This window comes from Leptonychotes weddellii, chromosome 12, assembly GCF_054177405.1.
Source record: "Leptonychotes weddellii isolate Sample4059 chromosome 12, ASM5417740v2, whole genome shotgun sequence".
In the NCBI taxonomy this organism is placed as follows: Eukaryota; Metazoa; Chordata; class Mammalia; order Carnivora; family Phocidae; genus Leptonychotes; species Leptonychotes weddellii.
This window is the reverse complement of record NC_138380.1, coordinates 12,276,002-12,294,705: the sequence shown is the minus strand read 5'-3', so window position 1 is coordinate 12,294,705 and position 18,704 is coordinate 12,276,002. Positions and strand designations below refer to the sequence as shown.

General features: G+C 37.9%; 1 protein-coding gene and 1 pseudogene across 1 annotated transcript in view; one reads left to right on the top strand and one right to left on the bottom strand.

Moving 5' to 3' along the window:
• Nucleotides 1-18,704, bottom strand: part of KDM7A (lysine demethylase 7A) — an 82,490-nt gene that overhangs the window by 38,802 nt on the left and 24,984 nt on the right. Inside the window, exons 2-3 of the mRNA XM_081799998.1 lie at nucleotides 7,961-8,046; nucleotides 2,048-2,165 (exon numbers count right to left, since the gene is read on the bottom strand). Of these exons, the coding sequence (XP_081656124.1) occupies nucleotides 2,048-2,165; nucleotides 7,961-8,046 (204 nt within the window). The remainder of the gene's footprint in view (nucleotides 1-2,047; nucleotides 2,166-7,960; nucleotides 8,047-18,704) is intronic.
• LOC115937076 (U6 spliceosomal RNA) lies at nucleotides 16,047-16,147 on the top strand (annotated as a pseudogene).

Below are 18,704 nucleotides of genomic sequence, written 5' to 3'. Positions count from 1 at the left end.
CTGATCTGTCCACCCTCTCAATAAGAAAAGGTCAGTTTGAAGCTCCCCAAAATGAGACAGACTTTTTCTGGATAGTCTTATATTTGAAGGGTTTAGATCTCCTTCATCTGACTCATTGAGTTCTGTACTGCTTTTTAGTTTCCCCACAAGCATCTCCCAGTTGTCCTCTTTCCCCAAACTCTGAGAATCAAACAGTTCCCTCAACTCCAATCTGAGGGAGAATTTCAAATCACTTGTACTTCTTGATCTTTAATGTTTGTGGTGTTTTACTTACCCTGTCGATCAAAAATATATAAATACAAGTGCTTAAAAATATAGGTACATCATTATTTGCAAGAGAAAAAAATTGGAGACAAACTAAACATACACCATAGAGGGATGGTTAAGTAAATCATGGTGAATATACACAATTGCATACTACACAGCTGTTAAGGAGGGAGGTAAATTTTTGTATACGCAGGGAAAGATACCGATGAAATAGAATAAAAAAAGCAAGTTGCACATCATATGCATAACATAACCCCATTTTTTAATTAGATGCATATATATATACACACACACATCTACACATTTATATACATAAATACTTTAAATGTAATCATTTATGTAGAAAAATGTCTCAAAAGGCTCACCCTAAGTTTAAAATGAGGGGGAGGAGGTGAGATAACCCGTTCACTTTATTTTATACACTTCTGTGTTAATCACATCACGTATGTGTAATTTAATTAATTACTGTCACTCTATATATGGTTTTAAATGATGTGAAGGTTTATGGAGTTAAACAAAATAAAACCAAAAACCTTAGATTAACGGTAATTAGAGTTTAGACATTTGTGACCATCCCTATAACCTGCTCTCCTCGGTTATTACTTTGGTACAGAGGCCACAGGCAGCACCAGGCCAGCGTTTTTAACACTGTTCTTTCAGGTCACAAGCCTATTTGAAAAAAATAAAAGCCACGGCTCCTCTTCCTGAAAAATGCACGTTCACATATTGACACTAAACACTTTATACAGGTTTAAGAAACTCACAAGCCTCTCTGAAGCCAGTTCATAGACCCAGGCTGAAAACTCTGGCCCTAGGCTCCAAACCAATCCAGGAAAACAAACATTCTTCCAACCACTTTGAAACTGATAAAAGAGAATATTTGAGACAAAGACCTTTAATATCACAGAAGTCATGTGGAAACCACTGTGGAAAGCTCAGCAGACCTGAGGGAGACAACACTATGTGCGTATCAATTATATGTTTCTGTTTAAGGATTAAGGGGGAGAGGGATAGACAGGAATGTTAGACTGTGAAGAAACAGCAAGGGTTTTATAGTTACAGGATCTGAAATAATTCCTTAATAGGCTGCACGTGATGTTGAGATTTAAATTTAAATTGTGCTTCCCCTCTTTAACAAGCCTGGATATGATCTTGTGTAAAAGGCTATTAAGCATTATCACTTTAAATAGATGTCAGGCAGCGAGCAGGAAATGATCTAAATTAGCATGATTAAATGCTGTGTAATACTTTTGACTCTCTCTGAGCCACAGAGAAGTCAAACACTTCCCATTATCTTTTAAAAATCAAAAAGCCCAGTCCTGCTGCCACCAGAGAGGCTGAGCAATGGGTATGGGTACCTCTGACAGACCCAGAGTGGAGAGAGAGATATGAAAACAACACAAGAAAAAAACAGAGTTTGAAAATCCGAACAGGTGAGGTAAAAGGGGAAGACAAGCAGCTGTTGCACATCTCGGGGAGCCCAGTCCTGGAGACAACTGCCTTAGGTGGGCATATTTCAAATTTTCTGGACGGAGATCCACAGTTAATGTATTTTTACAAGGTGCCCCCGTACACATATGTATAACACGACAGGTCCATGAAACTGTGCTTATTTACTCCTATTACTTACAATGCGCCACTGGTTTCTATTTCATGAAAAAAACAAGAGTAAAAAGCTGAGAATGGGTGGCAACCTGGAGTTTGAAAACATTGCTTTAGATGATGCCACTTTATTAGGTAACAGTCTCAAATTTTCTTTGGTGAGAACAAGTTTCCATACCTTGGGAAGACTCGAGAACGTAATTCCTTCACAAAAGTCCTAGTCCCAGCCTGCACTGGTTTGGAGCCGTCATCAACTTCTGTGTAGTCATGCCTGTGCCAGTTCCTCCTCTTTTTCACTGAGTTTTTAGGAGATTAAAAAAAGAAAACACTTGTGATAACTGGTGATACCACGTACTTCCTAAAAAGTATATTCTATATGATCAGAAATAATAACAACTGTAAGTGCAAAAAAACACTCCCTTTTTAATTCATTTCCAGGCTGAAGCAGTAAATTTTACTTTGTGTAATGCCACAATTATAGGCGATTAACTGTGAATCTTTAAAAATCTACTCTTGTATGTTAACTAAGTAGAATTTAAACAAAATTCTGAAAAGAGAGCATTAAAAAATGTTTTTAAATCTACTTTTTATTTCAAAAAAATTTTAAATCAGCAAATTCAAATTAGCAGATGGAGCCCATTACAATATCCACACTTACACATATTATAAAATATCACAATTATTTTAAATCATGATTTTCACTAGACCATGAAGTCATAGTATGATTTTTATGAATCATCCAAGTCACTGATCCCACATCAGATATCTATTTTAACAGCACAGTTCCCTTCTCTTTTATGTCAAGATCTATCCCCAAAATAAGTAGGCTTAGACTGCCACAAAAGAAGAGCAGGTGGCTTCCTCATAGTTAAAGGAAGGAGGAATGACGGAACAAATAACTTTATGATTAGTTCTAATGCTCAGATCCTGTGATTCTACAGCTCTGGGCGGCTACAATCTTGAAGAATCATGGCAATCAACATCAGGAGACTTGGACTGGACTCCTAGTTCAGCCATAACTTACTCTGCAACCTTGGGCAAGTCATGTGACACGTCTGGGTCGTTTCCTCAAATGGTAATGAAGGTAGGGGTGCTGTCTTCCTTCCTTCCTCCCTCCCTCCCTCCTCCCTTTCTTTTTTTTTAGGAGTGCTATATTTCAAACCATGCTGAGGAACCCTTAATAAAGGGGAAGATGGGGAAGAGGCCACAAAAGAAACTCTGGATCTCATTCTGCTTTCCACCAAGGCAGCACCACCTACAGCCCTTTCGTGTGTTAGCAATGTAAGATGTCAGTTTTACATCTTTTCTTAAGTTTGAAAATCACTCTTAAGGGACTCCTGGGTGGCTCAGATGGTTAAGCATCTGCCTTCGGCTCAGGTCATGATCCCAGGGTCCTGGGACTGAGTTCCACATCAGGCTCCTTGCTCATTGGGGAGCCTGCTTCTCCCTCTCCCTCTGCCCCTCCACCTGTTTGTGCTCTCTCTACTCTCTCTCTAACAAATAAATAAATAAAATCTTAAAAAAAAAAATCACTCTTAAGCCTAAAACCTTCATGATTCTGGGAAATGTACTGAAGTCTACAACTAGCTTAGAATGCATCAAAAAATAAGATGGATAGATACACAAATAGTGGGATAGTTACACAGACTGTGGTAAAGCAAATAATGTAAAATACTAATAGTAGAGTCTACATGGTGAGTTTGGAGGTACTCCCTACAAAAGTCTTTCAACTCTTCCCATATGTTTGAACATTTTTCTAGTAAAACATGGGGCAGGGGCAACTCTATGAGTCTAAGTTATTCCAAACCTTCACCCTAAAAGATCATCATAATAAAATTACACTGGATCCTCATATGGATAAGGAGAAGTCACACTAAATCAATAAAGGAGGAAATTGGGCTTATTCATATCTGAGGGTTTAAAACAAGATTCTCAAAATAATTCATGGCAGGGCGCCTGGGTGGCTCAGTTGGTTAAGCGACTGCCTTCGGCTCAGGTCATGACCCTGGAGTCCTGGGATCGAGTCCCACATCAGGCTCCCTGCTCAGCAGGGAGTCTGCTTCTCCCTCTGACCCTCCTCCCTCTCATGCTCTCTGTCTCTCATTGTCTCTCTCGCAAATAAATTAAAAAAAAATAATAATAATAATAATTCATGGCAGTCAAACCCTCAATATGGAAAAGAGTAAATCCCATTTTTTAGAAGTCTCATGAGAAAAACTGAGAATCATAAAGCAACCTTCCTAGAAAATGCCATTAAGGCACCCTTCGTGTGTTATTTTCTCTCATTTAAAATCACTTGTAAAATTCAAGGGTGTTTCATTCCAGGCTTCCGTTCTACATATATATAGATACATAATCCCATTTTATTTTCAACTGGGATCATGATGTTCATCCTGCTTACCTTTCTTATTCTATCATGAGCATTTTTCTCCTTATTAAATATTCAAAAGCAATTTAAAAGCAGCCTAGAATTTTAAGACATAGATATAGATGCATCACTTTATAATCCTTTTTTTGAGTCTTAAGCACTTAGCTCATCCTGAATCTTTCTTCAAACAAAGTTGAGATTAATATTCATATACATAAATCTGTTTCCTTCATTAATTCCTCAGGATAAATTCCTAAAAATGCTAGAAGAAAGACTCAATATTTTTAAGATACTTGCTACATATTGCAAAACTGCCTCCAAAAAAGTGGTAGGTAACTCACATTCTTACCAGTATATATAAGCAGCCTATTTTATAGCCCTGAGTCAACAGTGAGCATCATCATTAAAAAAAAAAAAAAGATGGGTGCCTGGGTGGCTTAGTTGGTTGAGCATCTGACTCTTGATTTCAGCTCAGGTAATGATCTGGGGGCCTTAGGATCGAGCCCTGCATCAGGCTCCCTGCTCAGCAGGGAGGTCTGCTTGTCTCCCTCTCCCTCAGCCCCTCCCCCTGCTTGCACATGTTCTCTCTCAAATAAATTCATAAATCTTTAAAAAATTAAGTTTAATTTAAATTTAAATTAAAAAAAGAGAAAGAAAAGTTACCCATTTGATAAGTAAACTACGATATTATATTGTTTTAATTTTCATTTTGGCAGAATAGATTAGAATTAGAATAGATTTGGGATTGGACAGTTATGGGCTCAAACTCCAGCTCTGCCAAATAACTACATGAAAGAGCTAGTTAGATCATTTTTCTCACCTCAACGTGTTACAAATATCAAAGGAAATAACATAGGTCAAGTACTTCTTGGCATAGTTTCTGGGGCATCCAATAAGCTGCCAATTACTTCTCTTTCCTTTTCAATGAGCAGATTTGCATAATGTTAACAGAAGGCTACAAGTGTCCTGTTAGGCCAACATGCTTAACACATAAAATCAGCCACTGCAAGAAGCTGACTGAATTTCTTAAAGGAAGGAATATTCTAGTAGTGGTCATAGGGAGAGAAAATTTTGAGTTTGGATCCCATTTGCCTGAGGAACATTGAGGTATGTGTGTAAGTATGGGGCTTTTTTGATACTTGTCCTTGAATAGAGTTCTTAACTCCCATTAAAAAGGTCAAATCTAAATTTACCAACCAAGTGAATATTATACTGCCTAAATAGTATCTACAATAAGGATTCCTGGGAACTCTGAGAGAACAGGAAGCCCTAGGTGGCAAGCAAGGGAGGCTTAACAGCAGAGGGAAAGGGGCCAAAAGGAATGACCCAAGTTGAGGGTGGAGGGTGAGAGGTAGAGCGGTGAGCCTTAAATCAAGATAAAATAAATTACTGGATCTTGGACATTTTCCTGTGGGTATTTAGTGTTGGACTTTTGCCCAGAAAATAACCAATTCCTGATCTTATGTTATTCAAGCAAGAGAAGCATACGAAGGGCCACACAATAGTCAAGCTTCTCTCTGAAGCACCATTATTCAAAGTGCAGGTTGTGATCCATTATGGATTATGAAATCAATTTAGTGAGCATGACAAGCTTTTTAAAAAATTAAATCATATAGGAAAAATAGAAAACAGAATGCATCACGTATCAGACAGTTTTAAACATGACACTGTTCCATCTCAGTAACCCACATAATATTTCATAGAAATTAAATTCAAATTATTTCATTTGGGGATTACATAAATTCTAAACTAAAACTGCTATAAATTTTAGTTGTTTCCTTTCTTGCGGTAACAACCCAGTATTATTTATTTCCTCCAAGAATTACACTTGGTCAATAATTATTCCAACTTATATACCACATATTTCACTGCTACACAAAAGAAGAACCTTTAAAAACATTTATGACAATAAACTGGGCAATTATACTAACAATTCTATCAATTTGCTAACCTCAAATTTTATACTGTGTAACTAATAAAATGGATAACCTGTATTGTAACATATTATGAAATTTAATGTAATATTTTGATGTATTCTTACAGCTTGAATTTCTAAATCTCTTACAAAGAAATTAGGTAAACTGCTAATATTTCTAACAGATCAGCAGTCAGTTGATAGTAAGTCTCTTTTACAGAACTACTTCCCCACAATCTCAGATAAAAATTTCTATCTAAAAAAAAAAGTACTAGGGGGACTCCTAGGTGGGTCAGTCAGTTAGGAGTCTGATTCTATCTCAGCTCAGGTCTTGATCTCAGGGTTATGAGATTGAGCCCCGCGTCAGGTTCTGTGCTGGGCATGGAGCCTGCTTAAGACTCTCTCTCTTCCTCTCTTTTTTTTTTTTTTAAAGATTTTATTTATTTATTTGAGACCGAGAGAATGAGAGAGACAGAGAGCACATGAGAGGGGGGAGGGTCAGAGGGAGAAGCAGGCTCCCCGCCGAGCAGGGAGCCCGATGCGGGACTCGATCCCGGGACTCCAGGATCATGACCTGAGCCGAAGGCAGTCGCTTAACCAACTGAGCCACCCAGGCGCCCTCTCTCTTCCTCTCAAAAAAAAAATTTTTTTAATGATAATAAAATAAAAGAGGTTGTATAGGTCACCTACATCTCACCCAAATGTGTATCAAAGTATGTTCAGGAAAAAATTCCTATGACTAAATCTATAGTTTTTCCCTTTAGTTTTAATGAACACAAAAATGCTAGCTTGCAGTCTAAATTTTTTTTAAAAAGAAAGTTACAACATCCTTCAAAGCTTTTTTAAACGTTATCTCTACTTTCTTTCTGCACAATTAACACTCCAATCTATTCTTCTGAAGCATCTGTAAAAGGCTAGGGATAAATATCATTTTATGTGTGATATTGGTACACCCCAGAGGGCACATGAACTTCCTGGCCTGCACCCTGCCCTCAGACAGAAGAGTGTAGGCAGACACTTGCTCTGGCCTCTGCCTTCCTCAGAATGGGACTGGGACAGGGGTGTGGTTTCAAACTGGGCAGGACTCTACGCCATACTCAAACTGATGACCAAATTCAGAAAACAGAATAACATTTCAGCATATTGATACCCGAATTTCCCCCTAAAAATATAATGCATGTGTGTGCATTAAAGTCTTATCCTGTACACTGTCCCAAATATTACTGAAAGGTTTTTTTAATTTATAAAAAGATAAAAACATTTTAAATCAGTTTCCAGAATCAGAATATTTTACTTTTCCACACTTCTCAAATTGAAACTTTGAATATATGTCCTTAAGTTTGGGGGCTTTGCACTGGCAATTAAAAGTTATAGTATTTGGGGGGCACCTGGGTTAAGCGGTTAAACATCTAACTTTTGATTTCGGCTCAGGTCGTGATCAAGGGTCATGGGATCAAGCCCCATGTCAGGGTCCGTGCTCAGTGGGGAGTCTGCTTGAGATTCTCTTCCTCTCCCTCTCCTCTGTCCCCCACCACTCACACACACTCGCTTTTTCTCCCACTCTCTCTCTAAAATAGATAGATAAATCTTTAAAGGGAAAAAAAAAACAGTATTTTTTTCATTTTATCTTCTTGACTTATTAAATGTTATTCAATAATTCAGACAGAAACTGTATTCTCAGTATCTTCAGAAAAATATTCCCTATAGTTCCTGGTGGGTGTAACATAACTAGTCAGTTATTATTAAAATATTGTCATGTACACATTGAATTCTAAACTTCGGTTTTTATTTAAGTTTCTAATACTTACTCAAGGAGGAACCATGTAGAACTGCACAGTTGGGACAGTGATAAAGGTCAATGTCAACAGCATGATGTTCTTCTACACCAACACAGCTACGATGAAGAAAAACAAAGTCAATATGTAAATAAGTTGAAAATCTTTACTAAACTACAATAGATGGTTAGAATTTAGCTGGGAAGTGTACAACAACCTCACCAACAAATTCTGTAGATTACAGAAACATATGCAAAGATAAATTTTATTCTCTTCCCTATACACTTGCTAAATAATTATGGGGGAGAATATACCCAAATACATGGAAAGTGATTCACTATTATCAACAGTAGAGACATCAGAAGTAATATAATTATAAGCCATAAGACCCTCAACCATTATGTAAATGCCACCTAGTATGTGGACTCATTGTTTGCACCCCCCCCAAATTCACATGTTGAAGCTGTAACCCCATCAGTGTGGCTATATTTGGAGATAGGGCCTCTAAGGAAGTAATTAACATTGAATGAGGTCATAAAGGTGGGGCCTTGATACAACAGGATTAGTGTCTTTAGAATTCTGAGACACCAGGGGCACCTGGGTGGTGCAGTCAGTTAAGCATCCAACTCTTAGTTCTGGCTCAGATCAAGATCTCAGGGTCATGATCTTGGGGTCATGAGATCAAGCCCTGAGAAGAGTCCCACATCAAGCCTCCAGGCAAGCCCCACATTAGGCTCCACACTCAGCATGGAGTCTGCTTGAGATTCTCTCTGCCCCGCTCACTCATGCTCTCTCTCTCTCCCCTCCTTCCCACTCCTATCCTCTATCTTAGCATTCTATTAACCTAGCATCAGTATTCAGTTAAAGTATGTTTCAAGAAGGCAAGGGGAGAAGTATTTGTAGTCAACCAAAAACTGAGAGTTCACGTCCAGCTAGCCCACAATAAAGGAAATGCAAGGGACATACTGCTGGCAAAAAGATTATCACAGAGAGGTGTGATGCAAGAAAAAAGTGAAAAGCTTAAAAAAAAATAAATAAATATATGGGTAAATTTACATGGATATTCCCTACATGAAATAATGTCATGTGAGATTTAAAGATACATAAAGCACTAAACTGAAGAGAACAAATGGAGTTACAAGGTCCTAATGCACTGATCCTGGAAGGAGAGGAAAGGTGATGATTAACACTGGGCTTCTGTAGTAAGAATGCCTACTAGAATCTCTCAGGAGACAACTGAAAAAAGGGAAATAGAAAGTGTAACTTCCATACTATTACCAGGGTGAGGACAAAGAATTTATTTTAAAAATCAATTCAAAAAAAGGAGGGGAAAAAAAGAGAAAAAGAAATGGAAAGACTAAAATAAAATGGAGGTATAAATTCAAATATATAAGTACTGTAATTATATCATATGCAAATTGATTAACCTGCCCCAGTTAAAAGATACAGATTACCTGGTTGGACTTAATAAACACTACAATTCACTGGTTATAAGAGACACACATAAAACAAGGACACAGAAAGACTGAAAGTAATAGGATGGGCAAATAGTAAAAAAAAAAAAAAAAAAAAAGTACAGCTATATTAAGCAACAGAAAATCTATTTTTTTTAAAGATTTATTTATTTATTTATTTGACAGAGAGAGACAGAGAGACAGAGGGAACACAAGCAGGGGGAGTGGGAGAGGAGAAGCAGGCTCCCTGCCGAGCGGGCAGCCCGACGCGGGGCTCGATCCCAGGACCCTGGGATAATGACCTGAGCCGAAGGCAGAGGCTTAACGACTGAGCCACCCAGGCACCCCGCAACAGAAAATCTACAGTAAAAAATATGAGATACACATACTCAGTTTAAAAATTTCAATTTCCCAAAAAAAAAAAAAAAATTTCAATTTCCCAGGAGGATACAACAGGAACAACTGTAGCAGAAGATTTTAACAACTCTCTCAGTATCTGACAGAATAAGCAGGTAAAATAAAAATCTATGAAATACACACGTTTCGAACTTCAGGATTAAAAAACATGGCCTAGAGACACGTGGGTGGCTCAGTCGGTTGAGCGTCCGACTCTTGGTTTCAGAGCTTAGGTCATGATCACATGGTTTGTGGGATTGAGCCCCGTGTTGGGCTCCAGCCCACCACTGAGCTCCACACTCAGGGGAGAGTCAGCTTGAAGATTTGTTCCCTCTGCCCCTCCCCCAACTCACATGCACTCTCTCTCCCTCTCTCTCTCAAATAAATAAATCTTAAAAAAATAAAAATAATAAAAAATAAAAAACATGGCCTAGTGGACATTTATGGAATAATATACCCAACATCTAAAGAACACATACTTTCCAGCATATATGGACCATTCATAACAAGCAACCATACACTGGGCCACAGTCAAATTTTGAAGGTCTGAAATCCAGAACTCTCTGGCCACAGTTCAATTAAGACAGAAATTAATGACAAAAAGTTAAATGGAAAATCTTCACGTATTTAGAAATTAAGAAATAAACTGCTAAATAACCCATGAGTCAACAGATACATCATAATGAAACACTGAAAATTATCTAGAAATGAGCACTAGTAAAAATGCTGCATACCAAAACTGTGGGATGCAGAACTTACAAACAGAAATGTACAGCTTTAAATGCATGTATTAGAAAAAAAGGCTGAAATCAGTAAGCTAATAAACATTTACCTGAAGAAGTTACAAAAAGAACAGCAAAATAAACCTTAAAAACATAGAACGAATAAAAAAGCAGAACTGATGACATAGAAAACAAACCATGCAACAGAGCACCAAAGCCAAAAATTCTTTGAAAACACAAAATTGGCAAACCTCTCTAGCAAACTGAAGAGATAAGATATGAATAACCAATACTGGGAATGAAAAAAAGTACAGAACTACAGATTCTATAGACATTAAAGGTAAAAAGAGTATTATGAACAATTTTATGCTAAGAGACTAGAAAATATAGATAAGATAGGCAAACCTGAATCACAAAGAAATAGAGTATCTGAATACTCTTGTAACTGTTACTTCGTAATTTTTAAAATTGTCCCCCCAACACACACAAATATCCCAGTCCCAGATACACTCAAGAAGTAATTCTAATACTATATAAAACTTGCACCAGAGAATAGAACAAAAAGACTTACTCCCTAACTCATTTTAGGATAGCATAGCCTGATACTAAAACTTGGAAAGGATGATACAAGAAAGGAAAATTACAAGCCACTCTCATTTATGAGCAAAGATGCAAATAGCAAGTTTGGTCTATCTCAGGAATGCAAGGTGGTTTTTAACTCTAAAAAGTTTAATCAGTGAAATATGCTACATTAACAGATTAAAAGTTCTTGTGACCATTTAAAAAGATACAGGACAAGTACTTGACAAAATTCAACATTTACTTATGATTAAAAAGCAAACAAAACCTCTTAGAAAATTAAGACTAGAAGGACATTTTTATAATCTGTTAAAGGGTGCTTCTAAAAAATCCTATGCAAATGACATGAAATTGGTCTCTCTGAGATGAAGAACAAAAGAATGTCTGATGTTACCAGTTCTACTGAACACTAGCTGGTATAGTAAAATAAGAAAAAGAGGGGCACCTGGGTGGCTCAGTCATTAAGCGTCTGCCTTCAGCTCGGGTCGTGATCCCAGAGTCCTGGGATCAAGCCCCGCATCGGGCTCCCTGCTCGGCGGGAAGCCTGCTTCTCCCTCTCCCACTCCCCCTGCTTATGTTCCCTCTCTCGCTGTCTCTCTGTCAAATGATTAAATAAAATCTTTAAAAAAAAAAAAAATTAAAAGGTATAGGAATTAGAAAAGAAAAAAAAGCTGTCATTTGCAAATACTATGCCTACATGTGCATAAAACTCAAAAGAATCTATAAATGATAATCAATAAAAAGGTTGCTACATATAGCATCAGCACATAAAAAGTAATCACATTTCCATATACAAACAATATAAAGCTAAACAACGAAAAAGAACACCGTTTCCAGTTGAATAAAAAATGTCAAGGGGCACCAAAGACACCATCGGACATTTGATTTCAGCTCAGCTCATGATCTCAGAGTTGTGAGAACAAGCCCTGCGTCAGGCTCCGCGTTCAGTGTGGAGTCTGCTTGAGATGCTCCCTCTCCACCACCACCCCCGCCGCCAAATCTTCCCCAGACTAGCACTCAATAAATAAATAAAATTTTTTTAAAATGTTGAGTACACTGGAACTGAACAAAAACTATGCAAGACCTCTTTAAAGAAAATTACAAAACGTTATTAAGTGACTTTAAAGAGATGCAAATGAATGAAGATATACATCATGATCATGGATTTGAAGTTCAGTAATGTAAAGATATTAATTCTCTGCAAAGTGATTCACAGATTCAATTTAATCCCAACCAAAATCTATGGAACCTGATAAGCTGATTCTAAAATTGATATGGAAATATAAAGGGCCAAGAATATGTAAGGCATTCTTACATATACTCTACCAGTATCAAGATTTATTGTAAAGTTATAGGAATTAAGGCACTATGGAAAAGATACAAGAGCTCAAAAACAGACTCATGCACATGTGGACATTTATGTATTACATAGGCACTGCAGAGCACACAGCAAGGACAGATTTTTCAATTCATAACGTTCTGAGACTTTTATTTATCTGTATGAAGAAAAAAATGAAATTAGGCACCTGATTCACAACATTAACATTTATTGCAAAGTAGATTAGAAACCTAAACAACACATGGAAGTAAAACTATAAAGGTTGTAATAAGATAATATGAAAATAGGGGCGCCTGGTTGGCTCAGTCAGCTCAGTGTCTGACTCTGTCTCAGCTCAGGTCTGGATCTCACAGTTATGAGTTCGAACCCAGAGTTGGACTCTGAGCTGGGCGTGGAGCCTATTTAAAAAAAGAAAAAAAGAAAAAAAAACGATAATATGAAAATATCTTTATGACTTTGTGCTGGGAAGGGTTATCTTTTTTTTTTTTTTAAGATTTTAATTTATTTATTTGACAGAGAGACACAGCGAGAGAGGGAACACAAGCAGGGGGAGTGGGAGAGGAGGGAGAAGCAGGCTTCCCGCAGAGCAGGGAGCCCGATGCGGGGCTCGATACCAGGACCCTGGGATCATGACCTGAGCCGAAGGCAGATGCTTAATGACTGAGCCACCCAGGTGCCCCGCCTATCCAGTGATTTTTAACCTTTTCTTTGGGTTGTAGAAACCCTTTTGGGTATAAGAAACTGGACCCAGGACATGGTACATAAATGTGTAGAAAATTTTGCCTAGGGTTTATTTTATTGGATTGGAAATTGACAGTCTTTCAGTTAAAAAAAAAAGCTTTTTGGGGCGCCTGGGTGGCTCAGTTGGTTAAGCGTCTGCCTTCAGCTCAGGTTATGATCTCCCTGCTTAGCGGGGAGTCTGCCTCTCCCTCTTCCTCTGCCTCTCCCCCTGCTCTTTCTCGCTCGTTCACTCTGTCTCAAATAAATAAAATCTTTTATAAAATTTATTTTAAAAAGCTTTTTAAACAGTATATTCACCTTTTGCTTTCTATGGAAATAAATGAAATAAATTTAAATTGGACAAATAAAAATAAAGCAAGTTTCAGTTCTACTCAAAAGCGAATTGCATTTACTTGATTCAGTTACAGGGATTGAATATTTGAATGGCACAGATGTGTGATATTTTTTCAGCAATGTTCAACACAGGCCCAAAGGAGGAGGCTGGGTCTGTCCAGAGTTGGGGTTTTGTGGACAAAGACCAGAAAGAGAGCTGAGGATATTCACAGGGAAGTTAAGATAATGATGGACCCTGTGATCCGAGCTGCTGGACGAAAAGGACATGAAGACTGAAGAAGGTAGTGAGCAAATAGTGAGATGCTGAGGGATCTCTACGCATTCCTAACACTAACTCAGTGGAGGCCTTGAACAGGTGATGTGTAAGGGGCAGAGATTATGCTCAAATAGTGGAATGTTCAGAATCTGAAATATCCAAGGCAGTATATTCCTTAACAGTGATAAATAAGGTTTAAGTGTAATAACAGCAGGCTAAGATGGAGCAAAGAAAGGGTCATGAGAAGAAAGTGCAATGTGTGAGAGCTATCTCTGTATTCAGTGAGAGTTCCAAACCAAGCCTCTCTTTGAAAGTGAGGTTCATTAGGTGTCAGTAGTAAGGGCTGCACTTCAACCAGAAGAGAAACTCAAAGTCACAGAAGCCAACTTGACACTTCCAGAAACTCAGATTTGTCTCGTCATACCTTGACTATGGCCACATTCCTCATTCTTAAAAAGTGATGGGCTACACCAAATTAAGTAAGAAAACAATGTTAGATGTGTCCTGGAAAATCTAAACCAGCATAGAACATAAACTCATCTATCAATATCTAAGATATATTATTAAGGAAGAAGATATATTCCCCACCAGGCTTAGGGAAGAAGAGAGAGGACAGGAACATTCAAATTAATTCAGGACACTTTGGGCAAAACTTAGCTAATAATCCTCAAAGGTCCCTGGTTCCTCTCTAGCTTCTACTCTTCAGCCCCCATCCCCACGACAATATAATCTCTTATACTAAAATGTTAGTGATGTCTTCAGGTTTTGACAATTATAAACATTCTAACAACAATTATTTTAAAGTTTCAGAATTTAATAGTAAATTTGGTACACTAATTTTTTATGACAACTTAGTAAATTGATAAATAAGTAAATGTTAAAAACTCCTTAATCATATAGAATTTTTAAAAATCAAATTAAACATGAAAATTAAATGTTCCTAAACCAAGAAGTTTATTTCAGATCTTTGAAGGACACCAAACAGAACTACCACATACATTTCAGTTTCTCTCCCAGAGGGAGGGATAACTTCTCCCACCCCTCACCGTACATTAAAAGAATTCTACAATCACCATAGCTTTAACAGGCATGTTAAAAGCAAATATAATAGGACACACAACATGTAGAATTCTGAAAGCAAAATTTGTAAGAATCACTTTCAACCCTTTAGTCTCTCACTCCCTTTATTTCTTATAAACTTTCCTTCATATACAAATCGCCCTACTTTTTCCTAACAGCAAAATGTTCAATGTTTATTAGACCAGTGTGTGTAAATGTGTGTGTGTTGGGGGTGGTCTTCTATAGGGGTGACAATCTGACCTTTGCTGAATAGCTTCCATCTATAGAAGAACAGCCCAATTACCAACTGGTGAGTGGGACAGTGACAACTTTAGCACTTTCTATTGTCTTAATCTTCTGAAATTGTTGCTTAGCTGGCTTTTTTTTTTTTTTTTTTTTTTTTTGGACACTTGACAAGAACAGAATTGAATTAATGACTAACCAGAATTCCGTAGGATCTGCCAAACATTCTCTTTTTTCCTTTTGGATAATGCTCCCATTTATATTCTCTACTCTTGTAGGGTGGGTGGCCAAATTCTTTAAGATCTTACTGTCCTGTGGACTTGATTAGATATTCCTCTGGCTTCAAATTCTCTCCCCATTTTTCACCAAGCAATCCATACTATCTAGTCTTCAAAGCCCAACTCAAATTCCAAATTCTTCACTGGATCACCCATAGAAAGTCCTATGACATTTTATCGATACACATTTCCACATATTGATATTAAGCTATTTTATATACTCTATTTCCTGAATTGAGCTCAAGACTTCTCTCAGTACCAAGTACAGCCTGCCCACAACACCATGATCTCAGTAAATTTTTACTGATTATTAACTGTGCAGAAAACCTATTCGAAAACCAATACATTGTGGTAAAGCTACAAGCAAAGTTTATTTTAAAAGTCCATTCAGCTTCAATTTTTTTAAGAATTTGGTATAGGAACTAAAGGCAACAAATAGTTGGTAAAAAGGGAAAGATCTTTCAACCTAAGAATTAGTAGATTTCTCATCTATCCTTGGATGATAGAAGGCTGTAGTAATGAAATTCATTCATTTAAAGTTTTCCTTCCTTACACAAGTTTTTACCTAGGTATCCAAAGTCCACCTTCTTACTCAAAGCACCAAACTACTGACTGCAACCTCCAAAGTCCCACACTAACACCATCAAAGAGGCTGGGGAGTGGCTTTTGAGGTGAGCTACCTCCAGGAACATAGAGGATAGTTTAAAACCTGCTCTTCAGTGCTCACTTCGGCAGCACATATACTAAAATTGGAACGATACAGAGAAGATTAGCATGGCCCCTGCGCAAGGATGACACGTAAAACCTGCTCTTCATATTTCCTTTTATATCCTAACTCTGGGGTCAGTTGGGCTCTTGGGACAGCTATAAGCCAGGCAAGACCTACCCAGCCTAGTTCCCTGCCACGAGATTAAACAAGTGCCAACTAGCTTCAGTGAAACGCACAGATTCTGGAATTAGAAAGACTTGGTTTGATTTTTAGCTCTGGTAGTTTTGACTCTGAGCAAGTTTCTTCATCACTCTGAGCAGGAGTCCCCCTAGGATTAAACAGAACAATGTGTGAAAATATGTAAGGCACAGGGCTTGGCAAATAGTAAGCAATGGCACAGTAAATATTTTAAGTAATAAATGGTAGCCACTAACGTTATTACATTTCTATTAGATAGCAGTCATAGCTTATAGAGCTCTGGGCTTATTTATGAGGTTTGAACCTAAGCAGGAAACTTGGCTTAATATTTTTTCTTCAGGATGGCTGTTCAAAGCACACTTCAGATACTCAAAGGGCCACTCTTAAAGGGGTGGGGGAGAGAAAAAGATAATTTGTTTTCAATTTTTTATTAATTTTGATGGTTGAGTTCTCTGAAGTCGGCCTATGTTGGAATCCCGGCTACTCTACTTGTTAGTTGTGTGACTTTGGGCAACTTTGCCTGTTTTTGTCTTATTTGTAAAGTTGGAGATAATGGTATTTGTCTCCCTCAAAGAGTTAATAATAAAATTAAGTTAATATACATAAAATGCTTAGAATGAAATTGTAAAACAAGTTTTGCTGGTCCAGAAACCTTATTTTGCTAACCAGTATTGACTTAATAGACTGACGCTCCTACTAAAAGTACAGGGAAGCCAATAGGCATTTCCACTTTTAAATTACGTTCTGTGCAGTGTGTTAACCCTGTGATACTTTATTACCAGATATCAGCTAAAGTGAATTTTTACTTTACTATAAATTTTTATAATTTGCACATATGAAAATCAAACTTGTAATTTATGATTAACTCTGTGGTTCTGAAAAAGCCCACCTTCTGTTATTTTCTTGCTAACATATAAAACTATTTTCATAAAATTAAGTGTTTTTCTTTTAAGGTGAGCATGGCGCATTTCAACTTTTGTGAAGATATTATTTTTGACACATTAAAGCCATTTACTGGCGTATTATGTGCTTAACCATGTTTAATGAGGGTTTTGAATGAAATGCATACTCTGAACCAAATTCCTTCGGTTCATAATAATCTCAGAAAATTTGACACTTTTTCTGCCTCAGACAGTTGGCTGACACTTCCAAATGCTCCAGGGCTTCCAAACTTCTTTCTGACCAGCTGACTACAAACATCTGTATTACCAGAGAATTGAACAAAGAACATGAGAGAAAAACAAGGAGGTTGAAGAACCAACAGGTGTGCTCACTGGTACAAAACGCACCCCACCACTTAAAACCCAAACTTTCTGTAACAAGCTTCTAGCAAAACTTGTTCCAAGGTAAACTTGTGAAATATACACACCAAATACATTTTAAATGCTGATACATTACACTGCTGGCTTCTTGAGTGCAGAAAACAAGTTCCTTCTGCTTGTCACTGGGTGACATCTAAGTACAGAGTAGGCAATGCAAATGGTAAACGGATTAAATGGATCTTTACAAATAAGTACAAATAAACTATTCTCCCAAGAGGGCAATAATTTCTTTTAAGATTTTATTTATTTGGGGCACCTGGGTGGCTCAGTCGTTAAGAGTCTGCCTTCAGCTCAGGTCATGATCCCAGGGTCCTGGGATCGAGCCCCGCATCGGGCTCCCTGCTCAGCGGGAAGCCTGCTTCTGCCTCTCCCACTCCCTCTGCTTGTGTTCCCCCTCTCGCTGTGTCTCTCTCTGTCAAATAAATAAATCTTAAAAAAAAAAAAAAAAGCTTTATTTATTTATTTGTCAGAGAGAGAGCCCAAGCAGGGGGAGTAGAGGCAGAGGGAGAAGCAGGCTCCCCACCGAGCAGGGAGCCCAATGCAAGGCTCCATCCCAGGACCCCGGGATCATGACCTGAGCCAAAAGCAGGTGCTTAACTGACTGAGCCACCCAGGCATCCCAAAGGTAATAATTTCTATTAGAATGTTCTAAAGAAAGGAAAGATGCTTTAAATTTCTGAAATACCGAAAGAGCTAAACATATTTACCTTTCACCATCCTGTGGTCATTCCACTAGCCATTCAACCTCTCAAGCTAATACTCGTATTTCTCTTTGGCAACCTACTTTCTGCCTGTCTGGCTATGTATGAGGTACATCTGTAGAAACTAAGGGAAGCTATGATGTAAACGATGCCCAGTGGATATGCCATTTCATGGACATAGACTATATTTCTATCTTTACCAGTGAAACAGCAAACAAATGCCATCCCCAAATGAGTATTACATGAAAATTTAAGGGGCGCCTGGGTGGCTCAGTTGGTTAAGCGACTGCCTTCGGCTCAGGTCATGATCCTGGAGTCCCAGGATCGAGTCCTGTATCGTGCTCCCTGCTCGGCGGAGAGTCTGCTTCTCCCTCTGACCCTCCTCCCTCTCATGCTGTCTCTCATTCTCTCTCTCAAATAAATAAATAAAATCTTTAAAAAAAAAAA